This window comes from Rhineura floridana, chromosome 10, assembly GCF_030035675.1.
Source record: "Rhineura floridana isolate rRhiFlo1 chromosome 10, rRhiFlo1.hap2, whole genome shotgun sequence".
Taxonomy (NCBI): Eukaryota; Metazoa; Chordata; class Lepidosauria; order Squamata; family Rhineuridae; genus Rhineura; species Rhineura floridana.
In genome coordinates, this window is record NC_084489.1 from 65,291,330 (window position 1) to 65,316,301 (window position 24,972).

A 24,972-nucleotide genomic window follows, 5' to 3' on the forward strand; every position below is an offset into this window, starting at 1 on the left:
AGTCCAAGACGCTAACTTGCCCCATTGGCTGTCCAGAGAGTTTTTCAGTGACACCATTAGCGTGCCATGGCTGAGTGCCAGGATCAGCTGCTCCTTGAATGGGACATTTCCTGGCTGGCTTACTGGGGCCACTTGAGGCCACTTCAGTTCCCTATCTCACAAAAGGATCAGTGTCTTTGGACTAGAACTAGAGACACATGGAAACAAATGGCAGCTTTGATCTCTTTTCAGGGGGACAACAGCCATTGTTTCCTTGTTCCAGTGGCCCTGAAATCCATTTTGCATCCTGCACAATCTAACCTGGTTTCCTGCTGAGTGCCTCCTCTCCTCTGTCTTAAGACAATTGCAACCTGCAGGGCTCTCTTGTCATTCACAGCATTCCTCCCCTGCCCCATTCCACGTTTGCTTTGCAGTCACATTTGAGGTGGTCCAAATAAAATGTATGACATTCGTGTTTGACTGTGTGCACAGCTTACACACCATACATTTAAAGCCCATGATGTCCCCCCAAAGAATTCTGGGTTCTGTAGTTTGTTAAGGGTGCTGGGGATATTAGCTCTGTGAACTAACGTTCCCAAGATTTGTTGGGGGAAGTCATATGCTTTAAATATATTGTGTGTATGCAGCCTATGTATATTTCACTGACAAAAGCAGAAGGGAATTGAGTTAGTGGTATGGATAGTTAATGTCAAACAGTAGTGTAGTGGCAAATTCAGAAGTACAGGGTCCCTTTGTGATAGTCATGCCATGCCCCCTCACAGCCATGTCCCTCACTCATTTATTTGCTGCCCATTGTGATCTTCACACTCCTCAGTCCTTCCTTCACTCTGATGGGCTCCAATCAGCAGGAAAGGACAAGGAAGCATGTTAGAAGATTCTTCTCAGTGGCTAACACACTCCCCTTTCATGCTGGTTGGCTGGTAGGACACTGGAGACATAGGGACCTGGCTGGGACCCTGCTCTCAAAACATTAAGGGGTGTAAGACCCCCCCAAGACCCTGGGCAGTTACATCCCTGAGTCAGACTCTGAACAGAATGGTCTTGTGTGTGTCCCCCTTTTTTTTAGATGGTAATTTTTTTTTACTAACTTCAAAATATGGAAGTCCAGCCCTGCTGCATTGAGGGAGGGCAGGTATCCTGATCATTCTGCTGAGTGGGGCCCTGGACCTCTGGTGCAAAGCCTTCCCTTACAGCACCACTGAACAGAGCGGTATGTTCCTTTGCAGTCACTAGTTCCCGACACACTGAGGAAGAGATACCATTAGCCATAGCTGGACTTGTGATGCTGCAGTGTCAGGAAGCTGGGAACTATCTCAGCGAGGATCAGTTCGCCATTATCGACATAAAAGCCTTTCACTCTACTGGATACTACAAGAATGTTAGAATCCTCAGATTGAAAGGCTGAAGTTCTTCTTGGGTCTCTAGAGCAGGAGGAGGAATCTGTGGCCTTCCAGATGTTTTTGAACTCTAACTCCCATCAGCATGGCCAATGGTCAGGGATAATGTTCTGCAGCATCTAGAGGGCACCAGCTGTCCCATCTCAGCTATGCACATGAGCCCCTGTAAGTGAAAATGCAAAGGATCAGGCAGTGGAGTCTGCGCAATTTGGGCGAATGGGGCCGTGCCCCACCAATCTCAGTCTGCCCTCAGCCAGCCCCTGCCTGCTTGCCTTCTTAACTACAGCTAGTCCAGAGGGTGGCCCTGGCTTTCCGCTTCCCCTTCCTTCATCTCAGTGCTGCCCCTTGTAGAACTCAGCAGCAGTAGCATAGTGGCAAATTCCGTAGTGCACGGTCCCTTCATGATAGTCATGGCCACACCCTCCTTTTTTTTCTCTTTTCTTTTCTTTTCTTTCTTTTGGTAAATGCCTTTTCTCACAACAACAGACAGTCATAGGAGCCAATAAGCATGAAACAGGAGAGGGTTAGCTACTGAAAAGAGTCTTCTCCGTGGCTGACTCACCTCCTTTCACTCTGATTGGCTCCAATCAGCAGGAAAGGGCAAGGAAACATGCTAGAAGACTCTTCTCAGTGGCTAACACACTCCCCTTTCATGCTGATTTGTTTGTAGGATGCTGGAGACATTCGAACCCTGCTCCCAAAAAAGCAAGTGGTCTAAGACACCCTGAGACCCCAGACGACTACACCCCTGCTCAGCAGGGCAGAGGATGGGGGCAAAACTAGAATGAGTTGGCTCCACCAGTCATTGGCTCTGGCTCCACTTACTGCTGGCCAGATGTTACTAGATTACAACTCCCATCATCCTTGACCACTGACCATGCTGGCGAGGGCGGATGGGAGTTACAGCTTCAACATCTGGAGGGCACCACATTGGCAACCACTGCTTTAACACCAAAGCTACACTCTGTGGGTGCTCTCAGTATGGACCAGCCAGCATCAGGGCAGTAGTACCTAAGGCAGCAAAAAGGCATAATTCAAACGAGAACTGTCTGGTGGATCTTTAAACATTTCCTAGATTCTCACCTAGTGGAGGGATTTCCACCTCCGGAAAATCATTTCAGGGTGGGGAATGGAAAGGATGCCATTTGCTGAGTGATTGCTTGTCCAGGCTAATTTGAATCAGCTGATACAATAGCAATAATCAGTGCTTGCTGATAAAAATCTAAGCATTATGTTGCAATACAGGCAAATGCTGCTGAGGCACAGGGAGATATGCAGGGGAAATGCCATATTTGCATTGGCAGGAATGCAGCTGACTCCTTGGCAGTGTGGCAAAAGTAAACAAATGAGTAAAGGTGAGGATGACACAAGGTGTATGTACATTCTTCTATGACTGTGAGCAGTCTTCCTTAGAACTATGAAGGGGAGAACAGTATTTGTATAAGGCTTATAAGGAGTAATATAATACAGCAGCCTTTGCCAACCCGGTGCCCTCCAGATGTTTTGGACTACAACTGGCTGGGGCTGATGAATGAGAGCTGTAGTCCAAAAGGAAGGCACCAGGTTGGCAAAGGCTGCTGTACAGAGTAGGAATCTGGAAGTGGAAGTCCTGTAGCCAAATCCAGCCTCTCAGTAATTCTGGCTGGATCTGCAACTGCCAACCCAGAAGCAAGAAGGAGGGAGGGAGGTGTGGAGGGAGTGGTGTTCATGATGGTAGAATTTAGCTAGCCGTCCACTTTCGTGGTGTTATAGAGCCCAGCCCACAATCTTCCATCCCCTTCTCAAAGTGACTGTCCCATAAAACTGGTTGCTGACCAGGGGTCTTGCCCCCAGAAGATGTAGTTGGATGGCTTTAAATTGGGTTGAGACAAATTAATGGAGGGTAAATGCCTCTGGCTGGAAAACACTCATGGGGAGACAACTGTTAGACTCATGCCCTGTTTGCAGCCTTCCCATAGGCATCTGGCTGCCCATTGTGAGAACGGGATGCTGGACTAGTTGGGCCTTTGGCCTGATCAAGGAGGACTCTTCTTGTGTTTTTAATATAGATGTTGTCATTGGGTAACTCATAGGAATGACCCACAGGGTTGTTGTGAAGGTAAAAGGGGAGGCTATCTTGCAGTATCTTAAAGGTAGTGGTTGTTGCTTCACAGACATGAAGCAATAGGTCCAATTCTAGGATTGTGACAGTCGGTTCCCGAGCCCTGTTGGTGTGTGGTCCCCTTAATTGGCGAAGGGGAGAGAGGGGCAATGTCTGTTTCAAACACTCATCAGATCCTCTATTCCCACACTGGGAATCTGTGTGTTGAAGGCAACCTGGGGGCAGGGGATGCAATCCCTCATTTTGTGCAGGACACCTTGAAAAGTCAGAAGGGGAAGTAGTATAAATCTGACTACTTCTGCTTTGACCCAGGGGTCCCATACAAAGTGACAATGCCCATTTGTAACATACAAAGGACACTAGAGGTGGAAGGCTGGATATCTTCAGATACCGCCCTTTAGGGGCACAGTTGGATGTGAAGCAGGGCCTTCTCTGTTGCACCATTCAGCCTGTGGAACTCCCTCCCTAGAGAGATTCAATCGGTTGGCTCCCTGCCTTTCAAGCATTGAGCGTTCTTTCACAAAATGTTTTCCATTTTGCCTAACTTACAGTCATTTTAAAAAAATATTATCTTCTTTCTTATTATGTCTGTGTTTTGTTCCCTCTTCACATTTGGTTCTGCTTTAAATGTTTTTATTGTACCCTCCCATCCCTATTTTTATGTGGGTTACTTTGGGAGACCTTCTTAAGACCTAAAAACAGCATCTTGAAAACACCACAAATGAATAAATCTTACTTCTTGTACACCAAGTTCCAACAGGTCTTGAGTAGTGTAGTGCACAGAAGAGATGAACAAACCCTTGTGGTCCATACCCAGCTAAGACAAATTTTGGAAACGGCCATTTTGGCATTTATTTTCCCTGCCATTGATTAAAAAACATACTTTTAAAAAATCTGAACTCTGGAACAGTGTATAACGTTCTGCATGTTATTCAACTCTAGCACCAGGTACAGTAATACGTCAGCTAACAAAGTAGATGCGTTCCTGGACATTACTTCTTTAATAGAAACTTTAGTACCAGAGGTAGGACTAACATGGAAAGAATAGGGATAGGTTCCTACACCACAAAAAAGAAGAGCAGTTCAACAGCAGAACGGTATGCAATATTCCATAGGTGGCTGCACCATAGATTTGTATAATGATATTAATAGTAAATGATCTTTAATAGTTGTAAAGCGGTAGAGGCAACAGCGACGGGCGATGGAGCCCCACCGCCGATGGCTTTTATAGGGTAATAATCTTCCCTGGGTTGATGGTTACAAAGCATGGGAATGCACAGAAAACACAGGGGAACCCCCCTCCTTTTTATTATGCTGCCTCCCTTGTTATTTGACTGGGACTTGGATGCCAGTTATCGATGTGACCCAGGGACCTACGTACATCAGGCCGCCGCCCCCACCGCCTCTTGTGGTGGAAAGCGCCGGGGCAGCTGGAACCGGGGAGGAACTGAGGCCTCTCAGCGGGCCCGTTGTTGTGGCCTATCCTGGAGGACGTCGGTTCCTGTGATGATCTTTTGGCATTTTCGGAGGCGGTTTGGAGGCCCAGGAAGCGCCCCTGCAGCGGCCGCCACCCTTCCATACAACCTTCATCCACTTGCCTGATATCGGTGGCGTTTACGCTCTGGCCGCTTTGCCAAAGGCTTCTCTAAGAAGAACTGCTGTTAGTTTCATTTTTGAGACGCTGGTTGTTCCGTCCCTCTCCTCGCTGGAACTGCTGGATGCTGGGGTTGGGGGAGATGCCTGGTTTTGATCTTGTAAATGGACTATCTCCCACACTGGTTTTATCCCAGGGTGGGAAGACTTACACCAGTAACTCCTATCTCTAGCTACACCTCGGACCATACAGGCGAGAAGCCTATTAGTGAAACTGAGAGTTGCCTCTACCTTGTTGTTTAGTTATCATGTATTGTTACAGTTCTTATTGTTTGCTTTCTGATATTCTCTTGTTTTATATGTTTTGTTATGTACATCGTTCAGAGTGGCTGGTAAATCCAGCCAGATGGGTGATTAATAAATCGAATTAAAAAAAAAAATCTTTCAGCAAACGTTTTATTCAAAGCTAACAATACTTATGTCTGAAATGAGACAACCAGGTCAGGTAAGTCTTGCATACAGTCCACCTGAAGGCTTCTTCCAAAATGCATCCAGGGATGCCTGCCTTGCCTTTTTTCTTTTATCATGTAGCATCTTGCTATAGCAATCTAAAGCTTTGAGCACAGTTCTCCTCTCCGTACACTCGAGCAGACAGGCAAGGGGCAGCTGCCACCACCACCCTGTGCTTGGTCTGTCTTTCTCTTTCTGCCATCCTCCCCTACGCTTGAGCAGGCATGTCTACAGTAAACGGTGCTTCCAGGGCACTGAAGCACTGTTTACTGCAGAGGTGTCTTCGCCACCTGGCAAGGAGCGCCTACCAGCCATGCGTGAGAGAGTTGCCTGAAGCTGTTGCAATCCAGTAGACACGGAGCCACATTCTGACTATGACAGAGTGTGTGCCCCAACACACACACCTAAAAAAGACTTTGTTGAAAAGAGCTTCTCTCCTGGAGGATTTGTTAAAGGAGGTACTATAATATCCTGTATTTTAGAACTCAGTATTTGTCAGCAAAATTGTTTAATTCTCTACCCGTAGAAAAAAGCTAGCAATTTGGAAGCCATATCTTACCTTTATTAGTTAAAATAACTTACCTAAGGTACATTATCTGTGAACCTCAAATTTCTATGTGGAATAACTGAACTTTATTACTAGGTATATTGTCTCGCACATATAGGGAGGGAACTTGCATTGTGCTTATGAAATAGGTGCCAAATTTATTTATTTCCCTTTATACTACATCTGGCTAGAAAATTCGGTTGGCAGGTACAGGTCCATGTTGTCAGATCTGTCAAACCATAGAGCGATGCAAATTATAGCTTGTGTTTACTTTCCTGTTGAACAAGGGTAATCTCTCCCCCCCCCATCCTTCACTGTAATTTCTGTGTGAATGTGTGTGACTGTGTCTAAAGTTTAGGGTGGGATTCCTTTAGACTGCATTCTTAACACAAGTCTAGGAGAGATTTGGAGGGCCAGATAGCTTTCCTATTTGACCTGGAGGGGTGCTACAGGCTCCTTTGGATGACTTGCACTTCTCTCCTAACTATTTACTGCTGCTTTGAATTTGGGTTTGTTGATGGGAAAGACAGAGAGTGACAGGTCCTTGGATGCATTCACCCTCGGCAGCACAGTCATTACAAGTTAAGTCTCCAGGCTGCTCTCTTAGCAGTTGGAACAGACGCATGATGATGCCTCAGGCCTCTGCCTGTTGCTGCCTTGTCCTTGGAGTTATTATCTTGCATTCCTTTGGGCTGCAGAACATGTCATTAGTGTTGCTTTGTGCAGGCCTTGCCTTCTGCCCTCTTTTTTTGGCTTCTGTTGCAAAACCTTTTTGCCTCTTTTTGATTTTGCCTCACATACAAGTACTCATTTGTGCCTTGACAGCTGAATGACTGGTTAACAGCCTGCACAATGTATTATGTTGAAGGTTGTTTGTGGTAGCAGGATGCGAGTGGCAGATGCAAGGGTGGTGGTTCTCAAGTACTCACATGACCACTTTGGTCACAATGCAGAATAGGCAATCGGACACACGCTCGAGAATAATTGGAGCTGGCCTGAGATCATAGGACTGGTGTACACAGATGGCACACCAAACATTTCCCAGAAAGGTGGAAAGGTTCTGAAGGCAAGCAGGCAGTGGCACTTCAGGTGTATGATGAAAACTGTCTCTGGGCAAGACAGATCACAGAAATGCCAACCTTCATTTTATTGAGCCAAAAGTTGTTTCCAAAGCTTTTATACAATTTGGGGAGTATTTATGTATTAGATTTATATTCCTGGTTTTCCTTCCAGGAACTCAAAGCAACATACATAGTCCCCCACATCCCCATTTCATCCTGACAACAACCCTGTGAGGTGGGGTATGCTGAAAGTTGGTGACTGGTGCAAGGTCAGCCAATGAGTTGCATGACTGTGTGGGAATTTGAACCTGACTCTCCCCAGTCCAAGTCTGACAATCTAGTTTAACCATGGCACTAGGAGTAGCCAATCTGGTGTCCTTCAGAAGCTGTTGGACTACAGATCCCATCAGCTCTTGCCATTGGCCATGGTGGCTGGAGCTGATGGGAGTTATAATTCAACAATGTCTGGAAGGCACCACATTGACTACCTCAGCATTACACCATGTTGGCTAAGTGTTATGTATGCTATCTTAGTAGTATGCCTTCCAATCTATGCAAGGTTTGATTAACAGAGAAGAGGCATACAAAGGATGAAAAAGTCAAGCATTGTCATAATACTGCTTTTCGGTATACGTTACACTGAAAGCAGTTCATGACAAAGAATAACAAGGCAGCAAATAAAAAACCCCTTATAAAGTACAATAATTCAAAACAGTTTCATATTGTACAAAATAGTAGCATCTCCTATAAAGTACAATGCAAATATAGGTTATCTGCAGGTGAGGGCTATCTTACCAAGAGGTCCATTCCGCACAACATAGGAAATGGACCTTTAGTGTAGTGGCACCTACCCTTTGGAATTCTCTCCCCTTAAATATTAGACAGGCACCATCTCTGTTATCTTTTCAGTGCCTACTGAAGATCTTCCTCTTTCAACAAGCCTTTTAAGTAGATACCTTATTCCAGTCTGTGTTCGTGTTGGAATTGCTTTTCAAGATGTGTTTAATGCTTTTTTAAAAAATATATATTTTTAAAGATGTTTTGTTTTAATATGTTTTAAAAGATGTTTTGTTTTAATGTATTTCAGAGTCTGTTTTTGTGGTATTTTAGAGTGTTTTTAGTGTTTTTGTTTGCTGTTCTGGGCCCCTACTGGGAGGAAGGGCGGGATATAAAATAAAGTAAATGCAAATATAGGTTATCAAACAATGGAAAACAGACGGGGAGGGGATGAGAGGAATATGAAATGGAGTATCATGAAAGAAGGCATTGCTGGCTGACTGACTGGCTGGCTTGCTGGAATCAGGAGCACTCCATGATGGAACATTTTATAGCCTAGACCCAGAGGTAGACACATAATGAAAGCACCTGCACATCAAAACATTAAAACAATTGATTTGTAATTCATTTAGTAACAGGAAGAGAGTGAGACACTGAAGCAGCAAGATGAGCCCTTTTAAAGAGCTGCAAAGGGAAGACAGGGCCAATCCCCAGTCAGTCCCAAGTGTTAGCTGGAATAGAATCAAACACCCTCTGGCAAAAGTGCTCTCCTCTGCCCTGCTGTACCATGCCTCTTCCACACTTGCTTCCTTTAGCAGATGCCTATTGCAACCACCTTAGCACAAAAATCCAGGATTCAGCTTTTGATTTCACTTTGTATTACATTAAGAAGACAGATGTTATTCAGTTTTCTGAATCATGTCACCAGATGTGTTTGCTTGGTAAGGTACACCCTGCTCTGCACATTCCCACATTCCCATTATTCCAGCAAAGATGACGTCTAGACTAGTCTAGTCATAAACGTAAATCTGACCAGATAACAACTAGTCAATATTTGCAGATGAATCCTCAAAAGGTAAGATGATTGCATGCTTCATATTTATATCCTAAGTCTGGGACTGCAGAGTTGTAGGGCAGCACGTTCGGCTTCTGTCCTTGACCAGGGGACTGGGAAGCTGTTCCTTCTGTTTCCTAGGAAGAGGGGAGACCAACCTGGCCCCATCCAGTAACCAGACAGGGAGCAGCTGTAGGGAGCTTGCTTTGCCTCTCTTTGCTGGAAAAAAAATAAGAACTTCACAACTAAGAGCTAGAACCTGAGTTTGCTTTCCCCCCCTCCTACCTCCCCATCCCTTTTTCTTTGTGTGTTGTGTCTTTTAGACAGTAAGCCTCAGGGCAGAGACTGTCTAGTTTTTTAACTGAGCTGGGAGCCTTTTTCGGCTGAAGAGTGGGAAAAATACTTCAGATAAATGTGTGTTTGGGTGGTGATTACAGCTACTTGCTCTTTGGATTGCAGTAGTTTTTATGAAACTCTTTTTTCCCCCCTTTGGACAAGAAAACCAAGCTTTAGAAAGAAAGAAGTACAACTCTTTTTAAAAAAATCTGTACAATGGCAATAACTTAATTTTAAGTAAGACAATGACTGGGCTTCCAAGAGCAGCTTCTCTGGGTCACCCACAGGACTTGTGTGAGCTCAGTGGAAATTCAACTTTCCCCCACCTTTGAACAGCACAACTGACACCCCCTCCACATCACAAACTACTTTTGAACCCTACTCACCCTGCATTTCAAAACTAATTTGCCATGTAGCCTGGAGGGTTACCATTTATTTATTTTATTAATTACATTTCTAAACCGCCCTATAGCAACAGCTCTCATTGATCCCATTCTAGGAAACAAACCTAAAGTCCTGTTGGGCTCACAGAACCCGTTCCACCGTTCTTTGGATCATGGACAATGTCTTCTTTCTAGCCTAGCACGTGACCCTCTGAACAATAAGAGCAACACAGTGGCCCCAAAGCAGCACCCAGAATGGTATGTCGGGGAAGGAGCGTAGCTCAGCGGTAGAGAGCGTCTGTCTTGCATGCAGAAGGTCCCAGGTTCAAACCCCGCATTTCCAGGTAGGCCTATGAGAGACTTCCTCTCTGAACCCCTGGAGAGCCACTGCCAGTCAGTATAGACAATACTGAGCTAGATGGACCATTGGTCTGACTCAGTATAAGGTGGCTTCTGATGCTCCTTTACACATCTGAGTGCCTGACAACCACTGAGAAAGCCTCTGCCCTTGCAGACTCCTTGCTTCTTCAGCCACGGCTGGTGAGCCCATTATGACACTTCTCCACTGGATGTGCTTAGTCTGAAACCTTCTTTGCAAGTGGTTTGAGGAGGGACCTAACTGCAGCATATGGTGCTGGGAGTGCATGAGTGGCTCACCATGAGCTGAAGCAGCTGGGGCGAATTACGGGAGCTTTATCCCATTGCAATTATGTGGCCAGATGGTCATCTACAGTAGGCTGAGGCGTATTGGTCAGCTGCTATTCTGAGTGGCAAAGGCAGTCATGTGGATGCTGGGACCTGGCTCAGCACTGATGCATCCATGCAGCCGTCAGCACTGATTCTTCCCGTCACAGCTGCGTAACACACAAGGGTCTTGTGCTGTGCGTGCTGCAAAGAGGGAGGACTGAGCATGTCCTCTTATGCAGCATCCCACCTATGGGGCTGTGTAAAAAAAAAAGTACATCCCGTCTAATTTTCAGAAGAAACTCAAGGCAGCTGAGAAATCCAAACATCACAACGATATTAAAATAAGTAACAGTCCCCATTCAGAATATGATCATACCCCCCCCGTAACTGCAGCCATCAGAACTAATCAACAATAAATCAGAAGAAGAAAAATAATATGCTGAACACCTTTTCAAATGGCCACAGTTTTACAGCAGTGTTGGGGTCTGACACACCTCACTTGGCAAGAAACTCCACAGGGCAGGTGCCACTACAGAAAAGGCTGTGAGCCTGGTTACCTGCTGGCATAGAAACATTTCACTAAGGAATCTCCTTTGGTGATTTTGAAAATAAACACGTTTCCTATCAAGTATGCTTTTGGTATGGAATCTCATGTTTCACAGGAAGGATTTAGACTAGGTCAGGGATAGCTAACATGGTGTCCTCCAGACATTATTGGACTGCAAATCCCAACAACCTTGACCATTAGCTATGCTGGCCAGGACTGATGGGAGTTGGGGGTCCACCAATATCTGGAGGGCACCAGATTGGCTACCCCTGGACAAGGTGGTGTGGTGTATGGTTAGAATTACTGTTGTGTCTTGGTTAGAGTGTTGGACTAGAACTGAAAAGATCCAGGTTAAAAAACCCAGTTATCTATGAAGCTCACTGGGTGACCTTGGACCAGTCATTATTTTTCAGCCTAACCTACCTCACATGTTTGTTGTGAAGATAAAATGGGGAGGGGATCGTGTACACTGCCTTGAACGTCTTGGAGGGAAAGGTAGAATATAAGTGTAGTGTAATAAAATAAACTGTGATTTTAACAGCCTGAGCCTAATCATGAAGCGAGTCCCCCTGAACGTAATGAGACTTTGCAGTCCAAGGCTGCAGTCTGTGCCTGCTTACTTGGAATAGGCCTATTGAACACTGTGAGATTTACTTGGGAATCAGGCTCTATGATGCTATGATTTTGTGCCCAGGGTACACAAAAGCACCAAGTATTACACACCCTAAATGCATCATACGGTTTGACATTTGCACCGTGATATTGAAATAAAAAGATCCACTGTCCATTTACAGACATTGCAAAACTGCTTTTTTGTGCCTCTGTGCATATAATTTCCTAGTAAATTCAGAGCTGTAATGAAACAAACTGTGGAAAGAAAGAAAGGCTTTCTTGGTTGATGAGAGAGTGCCCTAATAAATGAATTAGCATCTCAGTAAGGAGATCGCTTTGGGGCTGATATTGATCAGGCAGAGCCTGTGTGTTTGCCGGGGATTGTTTGAGGGATAATTGAGTGTCAGTCTCTGTCTGTGTCGTCTCGCTGGCGCCTGGTGCTTTCGCCTTTGCTCATTCTCACTAAATGTCTTCTCTTGGTACATCTATATCCCAGCCGAGCAGCCAGGGTCTTGCTGGTCAAGTCGTCCGTCTGACTCTGCTTTATTGATTATTGGGACGGGAGGAGGCTGAAGTACATTGAGGAGAAAGTGAGAAGTGCTTCTGTCTCACCACCGGGAAAGAAATTCGCTGCGGTTCTTAAGCTGTCTCCCCGATGACTCTGTTTTACAGTCTCGCTCCTTAGCAAACTTTCCAGGTCCAGGTCCACTCCCTTGCCTGCGCTTCCCCACAGTCGACTTCACGGTCTCCTGCAGACACTGCAGGCTTCCTAGCTATTGAGATTTGGGGCCAACCCCTTCCTTGCCCCAGCTGTATCGTGCTTTCTGGGTAGGAAGTTGGTGGTAAGATTTTATTTATTTATTTTTTCCTCAACAAGAGTTTGGAAGATAGCTGCCAAAAAGAAAAGAAAGAAAACTATTCAGAACTCGCCCCTCCCGGATCCCCGGCAGTTCATTTAGCTTAATTACATGTCCCATGTTTGCCCTGCTAATTACACCGCTCAAGCCCGGGAGAAAGTAAATGAAGATCGCACTCGGTGATACGTCCTATGTGCCCCGGTTTGCTGCCAATTCCCGCTGGTTTGAGTGACGGGTAGGCGCCGCCTATGAAAACAGTTCTGGAAGAGAGCGAGGGCGGAGCGAGGCGGGTCAGGCTGCGGGGCGGTCGCATTATTTACAGAGCTAGAGAGAGAAGAGTCCAGCCAGTTGCTTGTCATGCGCGGTGAACGGAGCACTCTCAGTAGCCGGGGCCGGGCGTAACGCTGCTGCTCCGACGGCGATCGATCGGTTGCAAGGTTTTCGGTGTACCAGATGTGGCTGCAGCTGGAGCCGGACTCTCCTCCAGTGTGAGCGGCGTCCATCGCCAAGGACCCATCAGGCGAGACCGGGATCTGAGCCAGCAGCCCTCGAGAGGGTCAATGCTCTGCCCGGGCAGGGCATTTCCTTGCAGCGTTGCAAGGTGAAGAGAGCCCTGGAGGGAGCTCGGAGACTCCGGCGGCGCGAAAAGGCCAAGCGGGAGGCTTAAATGGATCGCCACTCCAGCTTCATCTTCATCTGGCTGCAACTGGAGCTGTGCGCCATGGCCATCCTGCTAACCAAAGGTGAGAGCCCAAACTGGCGCGCTTGAAGAGCAAGGCTTACAAAAAGGGGTTCCTTCTCACTCTTCCTCAGGGTGACGGTATGGAGCCTTTGTGGCGGGTTAGTTGAAGGAGCAGCAGATACCATCTCAGGCAGAGGGAATGAGAGAAGGGCCAGAGCGAAAGAGAAGGAAACGTGCAACATACGATGGCCCTGTCCCACCAGTGCCTGGGATAGCATGCCGCTGTTCTGACAGGCGTGCGATCCGGTCCCATTGATGTCACGGGCGTGCAACCCGATCGTTTGCATGCAAGCTGCACTGAGTTTAATGGGTCTTATTCCCAAAGAAAAGGGCATGGTGTTGGCCTCTTCACGTAAATTAAACGCCAATTAAAAGATGGCAACATGCGTGCTAACCGGGGAACAACAGCGCAACCCTATGCGTGGTGATTCAGAAGCAACCCCTATTTGTATTCAGGAAGGCTTACTCCCAGGAAAGTATGAATGGGAGCTACAATCCAGTACACACTTACTTGGGAGTCAGTCCCATGGAACCCAGTGGAGCTTACTTCTGAGTCGACATGTATTGGATTGCAGCCTTAAGTCTGGTTGAACTTAATGGCACTTCCGAGTCAACATGCATAAGGCGAAGCTAACTCCGCATCCTCAGATAATAAAAACTTGTCCCGGTCTGAGAAGTGGTTTTGTGCGCTTCTACCCCGCCTTCCAGGCCACTTGGCCCTCACAAAACGGCCAAGACTGTTCTGTTTTTAATTTTTAAAAAAACAAAACACAATAATACTACAAATTCCTACAAAAAAGATAAAGAAAGCCGGAGATCCTGCCAAAGCCCCTTGAATTAAGACAACTCCTTGAGAAGGGTGGGAGGAGGATGGGGAGGGCCTCCGTGTTTTGTCGAGCGGTGTGGTGGCTGGCGAGGACGACTGCTTGCGTGTGTGTTGACAACTGTACAAAGGCTTAAGGCCTTTGTCGACCCGGGGAGAATTTTTTAAAGAGCTGCTGCGAGACTTTTTGTATTGTGAGGGGCGAGCTGGTTGGGAGGAGACGTGAGACGGGGCAGGTACTTCGAGCTCCCGGAGGCTTTTCCTCTCAAGACAGGCGGCTGGGTGAAAGCTGCAGGCATGGAGGAGCTGCGGAAGAGGGCACTACTGTAGGGCTCCGGAGCTGCTGGATAGCCAGAGACGCTGGGAGCTGGCAGGGTTCCGGAGATCTCTCCGTCTCCTGTTCTAATCAAAACCGAGCGGGGCTTTAAACATCTGAGTGGGCGCGTTTCAGGCTCGGCCACTTCGGTAGTGTTAGCCTGTGTGTGGCTGGAGGCGGGCGAAGACCGTCTGTCCGATCCTGATTGGGTTCGCCAGGAAGTAAGCCTGACTGTGGGCCGCTGCAAATTCAGAATCGCAGTTGGGTTTACTTCCGAGGAAACGCCGTCGAGGGTAGGACGCCAGGTCGGATGCGGCGCCAGGCAACTTGGCGAAATGCAAGAGGTGGCGAGTGGGTGTTGGGCGTGACAGAGGGTGTGTGTGTGGTAACTGAAGGGGATTTGCATGAGGCGGGGGAGCTGCCTAGTGCAGTCTAAAATAAAACCCGGGCCCGGTTTTCTTTCCTGTGCAACCTAAGGCTGGGGACGTGGGGTGTGTGTGTGAAACCTGGGGTGACGACGGGACAGGATTCTGCCGGGCTGGGCTATCTAGCGGTGCACCTCGCGGCGAGGCCTCAGGGGACGACCCCTTTTCATACTCCTTCTAGCCTCTCTCCCTTTACTCAGCCAGAAGCAAGACAGGGCCTAGCTTCTTGTTGCTGCCCTTCGTAGTTCCTGAAGGGGCCCTGTGGAGGTTGGTTGGTGTGGCCGCGGCGGTAGCAGCGGCCGTCTGTGGCTCCCACCCAAGCGAGGCAAGCTCAGTAGCTGCCCGCCGTGCCCCTCCGCAAGTCCCCCCATTCCCGGGGCAACTCCTTTCTTTGCTCAGGTTTTTCTTTTTCTTCTTCTCCCCCCCCCCGCCGTGGCTGGCGAGCTCCGTGCGCCGAGCCCGGCGCAGCCTTTGAAGCCCTCTGCCAAGGCTTTGTGAGCGTGTCATGTTTCCTCCTGGGCTGAGCCTCGCAGGCCAGAACAAGCTCGCCCGTTCTTGGAAGTGGCGCGGCTTGGGTTTCCTTCCCCTTTCTCTCCCCGCCCCCTGCGCCTCTTGCTCCAGCCTTGGCCGGCTTCATTGATGGAAGTCAGACCTTAGGGGCAAGCGGTTGTCAAAATGTTTTTGTTAGGCTGTCTTTAATGAACTTCTGAACGTTTCCAGCCCTGGCCCTCTTGAACACGTGCACTCCCCCCTACCTCCATTCTCTTGCTCCCCCCTCCCCAATCTCCAAAAATCAGCTTTAGCGAGGTATGCCTGTTGCTAAGGTAGAATTGGAAAGAGACCCAGTCCCCCCTTTTGTCTTTCTTCAGTGACATGACAGAGCATGAGGACATATCTGTCCCATGCAAGTAACCAAATGAAAGAAGTTCCTTACAAAGCTAAAGCAACAATAATAACAGATCTTGTTCAGGCTGCGATCCTGTGCGCGTTTGCTTGGCTTGAATTTAGTGATGGGGTTTCTGAGTAAACATTCACAGGATTGGGTTGTACAACTCAATCTTGAGAGATGAGTAACTGTCTCTCCCCGGCCCTGCTAATATTAAATATGAACTGTTAAGACTCCTGTTGCAAATGTTAAACCTGCCTTTGTGTGTGTGTTGTCAACTTTGCACAACCCACACAGGACAGACTCGCTCCCCCCCCATTAAAGAATAAAATACAACTTTTAAAAAGGTGAGGGGAGAAGAGGGGGATGAGAGAGTTGATGTCTCCCCATAATTGCCACGTTTTGTGGAGAGGAGGTTAAAGGATAAGCTAGCACAGTGCTGATGTGCTACAGTATTTATTTATTTTGGAAAGAAGGGTGTAATTAACCCCAAATAACAGCCCTTGAAGCAAGGGGAGGGAAATCTTCTGGCCCCATCAAAGAGGGGCAGAGAAGGGAGTGACGGAGAGTAATGTGCAGTTGCAGATACTGAAACTATGTGCCTGATAATGATATAATTAGGGGATCACAGACTTCTGGCTGCTGTCGACTTCAAAAGCTTTAGGAGAAGCCTGCAGTCTCTCCTGTAGCCACCTTGACTAAAAGCAGACATTTTTCTTTAATAGCTACATACAGTAACAAGAAAGAGGAGGGGAACAGAAGGGCATTGTTCCGCTGTTTGAAAATACTAAATACCCTCTCTGGCCTTTTGCATAGCTCAGGAACAAACTTTATGAATTGACCGAAATAAAGTCCCCCCCCCTTCAAAAATGCAATAATACAAAAACACCATTCTGTTCTATGGGGTGTGTGGGTGGAATGTACCTCTAATTAAAATGGAGTGGTAATAACCCAATGTCTAGTCCATCATGCTTTGTTTATTAAACTGTCTTGGGTCAGGAAAGAGAATTTTAAATAGGGGCATATAAATTATTGAAACAGAAACATAATTTAATGGTTTGTTTCTTTGGCTTGTTGCTCTCTGACTGGGGAAGGACTAACTTGTAGGTCCCCCCCCCAGTGTTTTCCTTTTTATCCATAACTTATTCTAAGTGCAAGGTGCTCGGCTGTCAGTATTAATGTGCCTGGTGATACTGCTTTCAAAAAGGGGAATTTGGAAATTACATGATGAAGGTGGGTAGAAAAAAACTTCCAAGGGAAGAGAAGCTACTTCTGTGAATCTAAGAAAATTGGATTTCTAGGCTCAGCATCTTGAATAAGAAGGGTGTCCAAAATGTTAATGTCACCTGTTTGGTGTCTTAATCAACCTGGGAGTATAAAAGATCCCATTTTATCCATTTTGTGGGAAAACTCATGGGATTAACAATAAATGAAAATACTATTTTGAAAAACTTCAGGTGACACAGTAAGTGAAACATTTTCTGTCAAACTAGCTCTCTGAATGTTTAGCAGGCTTTTGAACTGCATGAATTCTTCAGCAGGCTTCAGATCTTGCTTCATATATATACACAAGTGAGGGGCAAGCATGCATACATACAGGCACTGGGTCATTTGGCTTTGATTAAGCAGTGTATTAAAATGTAACAGCATTATAGGTAAGGGTAAACTTAAGATAGTCCTGAAAAGTGAGTCTTGCTGAATTGTCTTTTCTCCCACCATCCAGAGTTGTGTAATCACATGTGTGCGATTCATATCCTAAGCTTAAGCTGAAACGTATATGGTGCAGTACAGCCTAAATGCTGTTGCACACCATAAAAATTGTACGCCAGCCACCTATGTACCTAAGTATAGATGTAAGCACTCTTAACTTGCCATGGGAGGGTATGAGTCTGAGGGCCTTTTTTTACTTCAAAGAGTAACTCTTGTGGCTGAATTCCCCCTCCCCCCTTAAAAAAATCAAGTGCTTTCCATTACTGTGGTTGGTAGCACACTTCCTCCAGTGACAGTCCTTTCTGAAGTTGAGAGAGATCCAGCTGCCTCCCAGCTTCCTTCCTTTCAGGCTTGGAACAGATCTGAGCTGAAACATCTAGAAAAGAGTATGCTTTCCTTGTATAGTAAAATGAATACATTTTTGAAGGTTGTAAAATGAAGATGTTTTTATGAAAGGAACTTTTTTAGCACTTTCTTCAGGAATTTTTGAGGTTTCCTGTGCGTTTTTTGTTTCATACAAACAGCAGAGGATTTTCAGTCTAAATGTTTACCCTTTTTGACCACATGATGGATTGGGTGGAGGGGAGCAGGGGTGGTGAGGGAAGGAGGTTCAGTCTTGCCATTCTCCCCCACCCCATTTATGAGCCTTCGTATAAGTTGAAAGAAGTTGATTTTGGCAGGCAGACACTCTGATTATAAGCTACAGAGTTCCTGCTTTATAATAAAGGCTAAAAAGATATTTTGCATGAGAAGCTCCTTCTTGGAAAGAAGATGCTGCAGAAAGCCATATGCTTGGCACAAATGGGATGTATGACTATTGTCATTGTGTCCTGCTTTGTTTCCCGGGGCTACCTTTGGAAACAGAATGGTAGATTACGTGGATCCAACAAAGCAATCCTTGTGTTACAGAGTTAACCATTTTTAATTTTTTTTTTTAAATAAGCAACATTTAAGTTCATAATATTGCATGGTGTTGGCTAAAGCTCTTAAATATTGGCACTGTGCCTAAAGTAGTAAACACTTCAACCGCTTTAATTGTGCCTGGCATAAATATTGAAAGTGTTTTCTTTTACTTTGCTATATGCTGGTGTTTAGTAGGAAGTGATGCAATGTAAGTTTTACTTTAGAGCAGGGGATGGAGATGGCCAGCGGTCAGGCATGATGGGAATTATTTATTTATTACATTTATATACCGCCCCATAGCCAAAGCTCTCTGGGCAGTTTACAGCAATTAAAATTGTAGTGGGAATTGTAGTCAAGGTGGCTACTTTTGACTTGTAGTGACTTGGATCCAGTAGCGTAGTGCCAAATTCAAAAGTGCAGGGTCCCTTAATAATAGTCATAGCCATGCCTCCTTCTAACGTTGTATCTGGCCAGGCTTAAGTACTGCTTTCTGCTTATCTCACTGTCACCTTTTGTCTGTCCTTTCTCAGTGTCAGAAATATTGCTTGAATTACTGAATACAGCATCGGCATGTTTATCTCCTGCTACTAACAAACTGCTTGATGATGTAGATGGGATGCTATTATCAGGATTCATTGTCTCTTTGGCAATGACAGAATCTCACTCTCCACAACTTTGCTTTTTGAAGTAGGAACTAATAGGAATTCCTTTCACTCTGATTGGTTTCAATTAGCAGGAAACTACAAGGAAGCAAGTTAGAAGACTCTTCTCAGTGGCTAACGCTCCCCTTGCATGCTGATTAGCTCAAAGGAGGCTGGAGATGTAGGACCCTACTGGGACCTGGCTCCCAAAAAAGTAAAGGCTCTAAAACCCCCTCAAGACCCTGGGCAGCTATACTGTTGCTCAGTTCTGTACTTGTGTATGAAGGTTAATCCAATGTATGGCTTGCGGGATGAAATAACTGCTTCTGCCTCATGAGCCACCATTCTCATCTGGCTTTAGTTGGTGGACCTTTGGGATTCTAGTGAACATAAGAACATAAGAAGAGCCTGCTGGATCAGGCCAGCGGCCCATCTAGTCCAGCATCCTGTTCTCACAGTGGCCAACCAGGTGCCTGGGGGAAGCCCGCAAGCAGGACCCGAGTGAAACAGATCCTAGAAGCCTGAGGTCTGTGTACACCTGGTGGCAGTTGTCACAGATAGCTTTCACATCATGCAGAGGATTCCTGGTGCTGCTGCCAAATGGAAGCACTTTTCAGCATGACTGAAGTCGCAACCATGGCTGGCTGCCAGTGCTGTCGCTGTACCATGAATGTAATCGCTATGGGAGAGACACAGTAAGCTGTTAGACGTAAGCATGGTAGTGTGGGTCCTCTGACATTTTCTCTCTGCTTATCCCATCTGTATCAGGTGTGGGGAACCTATGGGTCTCTAGATGCACTTGGACTCTAGCTCCCATCAGCTGCAGCCAGCATGGCTGGTGGTCACAAATGATGGGAGCTGTAGCTCAACAAGCATCAGGAGGGCCACAGGGTGCCCATCACTGCTCAAGAGCTTTAAAAAGGGACACCGTGCTATTTTGTTCCTCACCGGTAGTACATGCCCTGGTCACCTCTCGCCTAGACTACTGTAATGCGCTCTACGTGGGGTTACCCTTGAAAACGGTCCGGAAGCTGCAACTGGTACAGAATGCGGCGGCTCGTCTGATTAAAGGCAGCCGCCGGCAAGATCACATCACTCCAGTGCTGAAGGAGTTGCACTGGCTACCGGTTGTTTACCGGGCCCAATTCAAGGTGTTGGTTTTGACCTTTAAAACCCTATACGGTTTTAGCCCAGTCTATCTGAAGGAGCGCCTCCAGCATCGTCAAGATCAGCCTCAGAAGACCTTCTCTCGATCCCACCGGTTAAAACAGCTAGACTGGTGAGGACTAGAGAGAGGACTTTTTCAATAGTGGCCCCCACCCTCTGGAACTCTCTCCCAAATGATCTCCGCCATGCCCCTTCTATGATAAGCTTCCGCCGGGCCTTGAAGACCTGGCTCTTCAGGCAGGCTTTTGGGGTGGGTTAGGTTTCTTACTGTTATGGTTTTAAATTTTAATGTTTTAATGTATTGTTTTGTCTTGTACGTCGCCCAGAGTGGCTGGACAACCAGCCAGATGGGCGACTAATAAAATAAATAAATAAATAATCATATACCACCTTAATGCCAATAGGTGCTGGTGGCTCTGCACTGAGGATACTGCACATCTGAATCACTATTTACTGTGAACACCCAGGTCTAACATGCCTGACCCTTTTCTTTTGTTGCAGGTGAAATTAGATGCTACTGTGATGCTGCACACTGTGTTGCAACAGGCTATATGTGCAAATCTGAGCTCAATGCTTGCTTCTCTAGACTGCTTGACCCACAGAACAGCCATTCCCCGCTTACTCATGGCTGCTTGGACTCTCTTGCAAGCACATCAGACATATGTCAAGCGAAACAGAACCGAAACCACTCTGGTGCTACCATACCCACGCTGGAGTGTTGTCATGAAGATATGTGCAATTACAGAGGGCTGTATGATGTTCTCTCTCCTTCCAGAGGGGAGCCTTCGGGTAGGTAGAGCTCTTGTCTGATACATAGGCGGGCTTACTTGCAACAGGCAAGACCTTGTCTGTCTGCTAATGATTTTGGTCTTGAATATAACTAGGCACACTGGGGGTGGGGGGAGGCGGGGAAGGCATGTGGCTAGACGTATCTCTGCCAAATAGCTTTTGTATCTGCATTAGCATGAGACGCAAAGCTTGCTCCTTCTTTTCTAACAACAGCTCTGGCGTCTTGCCTGGGAAAACTTGTTTAGGGAGGGGCACTAGTTTAAAAAAAACAATTTGGTCCAACTTAGTCAGGGAAAAATAAAATAATTAGAATGTGCAAATGAAATTTATTGAAGCCTATTTTTAATGAAAACGTGCACACACACACACACACACACACACACACACACCTTTTAATTTAAATCTGCTGTTTGTTACTTTGCATTCACCAAGGTGAAATCCTTAAGGCAAAGACAAGAAAAGCTAGAGTCTTTTCCCATAGTGTTGTGTAGTTAGGTATTTAAAAGCATGCAGATAATTAATCTGACCACAAACGTGGTGGTGCAATTTTACTGATGCCCTGCAGGATCAAGGAAATATAGAAAATGCCTCTCCGTCACTGGGTGCATCCATTTCATTGAATGGATGGCCTTGATGTATTCATAATATCAAGGTTGATGTTCCATTCTATGGAATGATGTCTCTGTGGGTGATCTGTGACTCCACAGGGTGCTTCTGGCTTGTTGAAGCATTTTAAGTCTGGAACTCTTGCCTGTTCTTTTTCATCCTATCATGTGCTCTCACTTAGCATTACTAGCAATTCATGTCGCAAGGCTTTTGATTTTCGCTTAATAGAGGAATGGCTAACTTGTGGTCCTCCAGATATTGTTGGATTACAAATCCCATTGACCTCAACCTCAGCCAGATGGCAATTGGTCAGAGATTATTGTGGGAGTTACAGTCCAAGAAAGTGTGCAGGACCACAGATTCCCCATCCCTGTTGTAAAACTTGTCGTAAGGCCCAACCCAATAATGTTGGGAGTTCCTGGCTTTTTTGCTTACATGGATTGCAAGATCTGTTTTGTATTTACTTCTGTAATGACATTTAAAATGAGCAAAACTAAACACCCCGTTAAATAGTCCTTTTAAAACATATTTTTGTATCACTTTGTCATTTGCCAAAGTACTTCACAATTTATCATCACAATTCTCATTTAGCTTTGCAGTCTTGTGAAAAGGGTTAAGGTGAGATAGCAATTTGCCCAGGGCTCACTATGTAAACTACATTATTTCACACATTATGCTCTGGAGTAAACTTGAGTCTGCCTCTGCATGCACAGAACAAGTAGTTTCAGTTTGTCATATCTCCTTGATGTGTGTGTGTGTGTGTGTGTGTTACATACATGTATTATAATGGGGACCAGTGTGGTGTAATGGTTACTTTGTTGGACAATGACCTGGGAGACCAGGGTTAAAAACTCCACTTGGCCATGATGCTCACTGGGTGACCTTGGGTCAGTCACTGTCTTTCAGCTTAGTCTACCTCACAGGGTTGGGGAGAAAAGAACCATGCATACCACCTCAAGCTCCTTGGAGGAAAGGTGATATATACATGTAAGAAATAAATAATATTTCATTAGGATTTTTGTGTGTGCGTGCCATGTGTACCTGAATGTGCCTAGAACTGCTGAATTGGAAGCTGGGTTTCTAGTGTCTGTATCAGGTGTGGGGAACCTTTGGCCTTCCAGATGTTGCCAAACAAGTGCTTCCATCATCCCTGGACATTGGTGATGCTTGCTGGGGCTGATGGGAGTTGTAATTCAGCAATATTTGGAGGGCAAAAGGTTCCCCACACCTGGCCTATATATTGCACTGCGCTGATCTTACATTTTTCCTTGGTGATATGTGAGCATCTCTGACCATGGGAATGCCCTCTATTTGCCACATGCAAGTACCTAGTACAGAGGTGTGTTTTTGTGTAAATCTACAACTTGTTCTTACGGTGGCCAGCCAGATGCCCATGGGAAGCCCGCAAGCAGGACCTGAGCACAAAAACACTCTCCTCTCTAGTGACTCTCATCAACTGGTATACAGAGACATACTGTGCCCAGTAATGGAGGCGCAACATAGTCACAGAGAGCTTTACCTTCCATGATTTTGTTTGATCCTCTTTTAAAGCCATCCAGTTTAATGGTCATCATTACATCCTGTGGCAGCAAGCAAATTCCACACTTTTACTATGTGTTCAAGAGGCAGCTGGACAGCCATCTGTCGGGTGTGCTTTAATTTGGATTCTTGCATTGAGCAGGGGGTTGGACTCGATGGCCTTATAGGCCCCTTCCAAATCTACTGTTCTATGAAAGTACTTTCTATATGTAAATCTAGTCATGTAGTATTGGTGGACAGCCCAGGGCAGAGGAATGTAGCCTTCCATCACATTTGACCATTGACCATGCTGGCTGGAGCTGATGGGAGTTCAATAACATCTAGAAGGCTATTGATTCCCCAGATCCAGCACAGCTGAATTTCTTTAGGATCAGCAAACTGATAGTGCTCAGATTATGGAGGGAAGGGGAAATGTTTGTTTGTTCCGTAAAGAGTCCCTTTCCTCTCACTTTTAGTTGAAGGTTAGTCTCAAAAGAGAACTGGGGGAGATGCCCTTCTTGCAGTTGAAGCACTGGCTTCTAAGTGGGATACTGCGTTAAGGGACCTTTTCAAAATTATTCTTCTTTCTTTCAGGACAAGGGAGCAGATACCAGCATGAGAACAGCAGAAACCTCATTACTAAGGTTCAGGAGCTGACTTCCTCAAAAGAACTGTGGTTCAGGGCAGCTGTCATTGCTGTCCCCATAGCTGGTGGGCTGATATTGGTGCTTCTCATCATGCTAGCTCTGCGCATGCTCAGGAGTGAGAACAAAAGACTGCAAGACCAGCGGCAGCAAATGCTCTCCCGATTGCACTACAGCTTCCATGGGCATCATTCCAAAAAGGGACAGGTTGCCAAGCTAGACTTGGAATGCATGGTGCCAGTAACAGGCCATGAGAACTGCTGCATGACCTGTGACAAGATGAGGCAGCCGGACCTCAGTAATGACAAAATCCTTTCACTAGTCCACTGGGGAATGTATGGAGGGCATGGAAAGTTGGAATTTGTGTGATCACGCCATTTTTTTTTTTTACATACATATGTTTTAAAAAATTGTTCTTAAAATTACTAGGAAAACTTTGCGAGGCCTTTGGGTTCTGCTGGACAGGAGCACTTTATATGGGGAAAGCCTACAGTCATTAATCATTTTTAAGAAAACAAAGGACCTCTGCATAATGAACCTTGGATATGTCTTCTGAAGGATTCAAAAGTTTTTGCACAGAGTAAACACATTCACATGTATTTTTTTGCTTTAAACTTATGAAAGCAAAACTGAGAAGTTATACACACTGTTACCAGGGTTGTCTGAGCTGTAGGGAAGTGGAAATTTGAGTTATACTATTAAACTGTATGCAAGTTCTGATGTAAAGATTTTTAAAATATATATAATTATATATATATATATTTTGTCTGAAACCTATTTTGTGATTTTGTATATGAAACACTACACTTATAGTAGAAGCACTATGAAAAAAGTGTTGACAGACTACTTCACGTGTTCAGGATGGTTCACTCAGGAGTTCATCCAAGTAAATGCATATAACCTGAACCTGCAGCCTTCCCTTGCTAGCTTTTTCTTTGCTTAAACTGTCCAAATAGTTTTCTTCTAAGTTGTGTGTTTTACTCTAAAGGCAAATAGCTACTTCATTCTGCCATTGTATTGTAGCAGGTATAATTTGCTGCATCTGATATTTGCGGTCTATCTATAGCTTCTGTATAATCCTGAATATGCAGATTCTCATCTTTTGTTAGGCAGTATGGAATTGAACAAGGCTGATCAACTTTGGTATGCTCAGAGGCCAAATATTCTTCAGACACCAGTCCAGGGCCACTAACACTGGCCATTTATGGATGGTCAGGCTCCATAATAAAGCTGGTATCCCTTAACAAAGGTGTGGGGAATCTTTGGTTCTTCGTATGTTGCTGAACTACAACTCCCATAATCTTTGGCCATTGGCCATGCTTGCTAGGGCTGATGGGAGT

At 45.8% G+C, this 24,972-nt stretch overlaps 1 protein-coding gene across 4 annotated transcripts; it reads left to right on the forward strand.

Annotated features, from left to right (window-relative positions):
• The first annotated feature begins 12,779 nt into the window (after window positions 1-12,779).
• Window positions 12,780-24,405, forward strand: BAMBI (BMP and activin membrane bound inhibitor). 4 transcript variants are annotated; one of them, XM_061586983.1, is made up of 3 exons: window positions 12,780-13,205; window positions 20,577-20,864; window positions 23,583-24,405. In XM_061586983.1, exons 1-3 carry the CDS (start codon window positions 13,130-13,132, stop codon window positions 23,999-24,001), a joined length of 783 nt encoding a protein of 260 aa, XP_061442967.1. In that variant the 5' UTR covers window positions 12,780-13,129; the 3' UTR covers window positions 24,002-24,405. The 4 variants fall into 4 exon arrangements, with proteins under 4 accessions (XP_061442967.1, XP_061442969.1, XP_061442970.1 ...); XM_061586985.1 differs by lacking the exon at window positions 12,780-13,205 and adding an exon at window positions 14,156-14,717; XM_061586986.1 differs by lacking the exon at window positions 12,780-13,205 and adding an exon at window positions 14,160-14,687.
• Window positions 24,406-24,972: the final 567 nt, after the last annotated feature.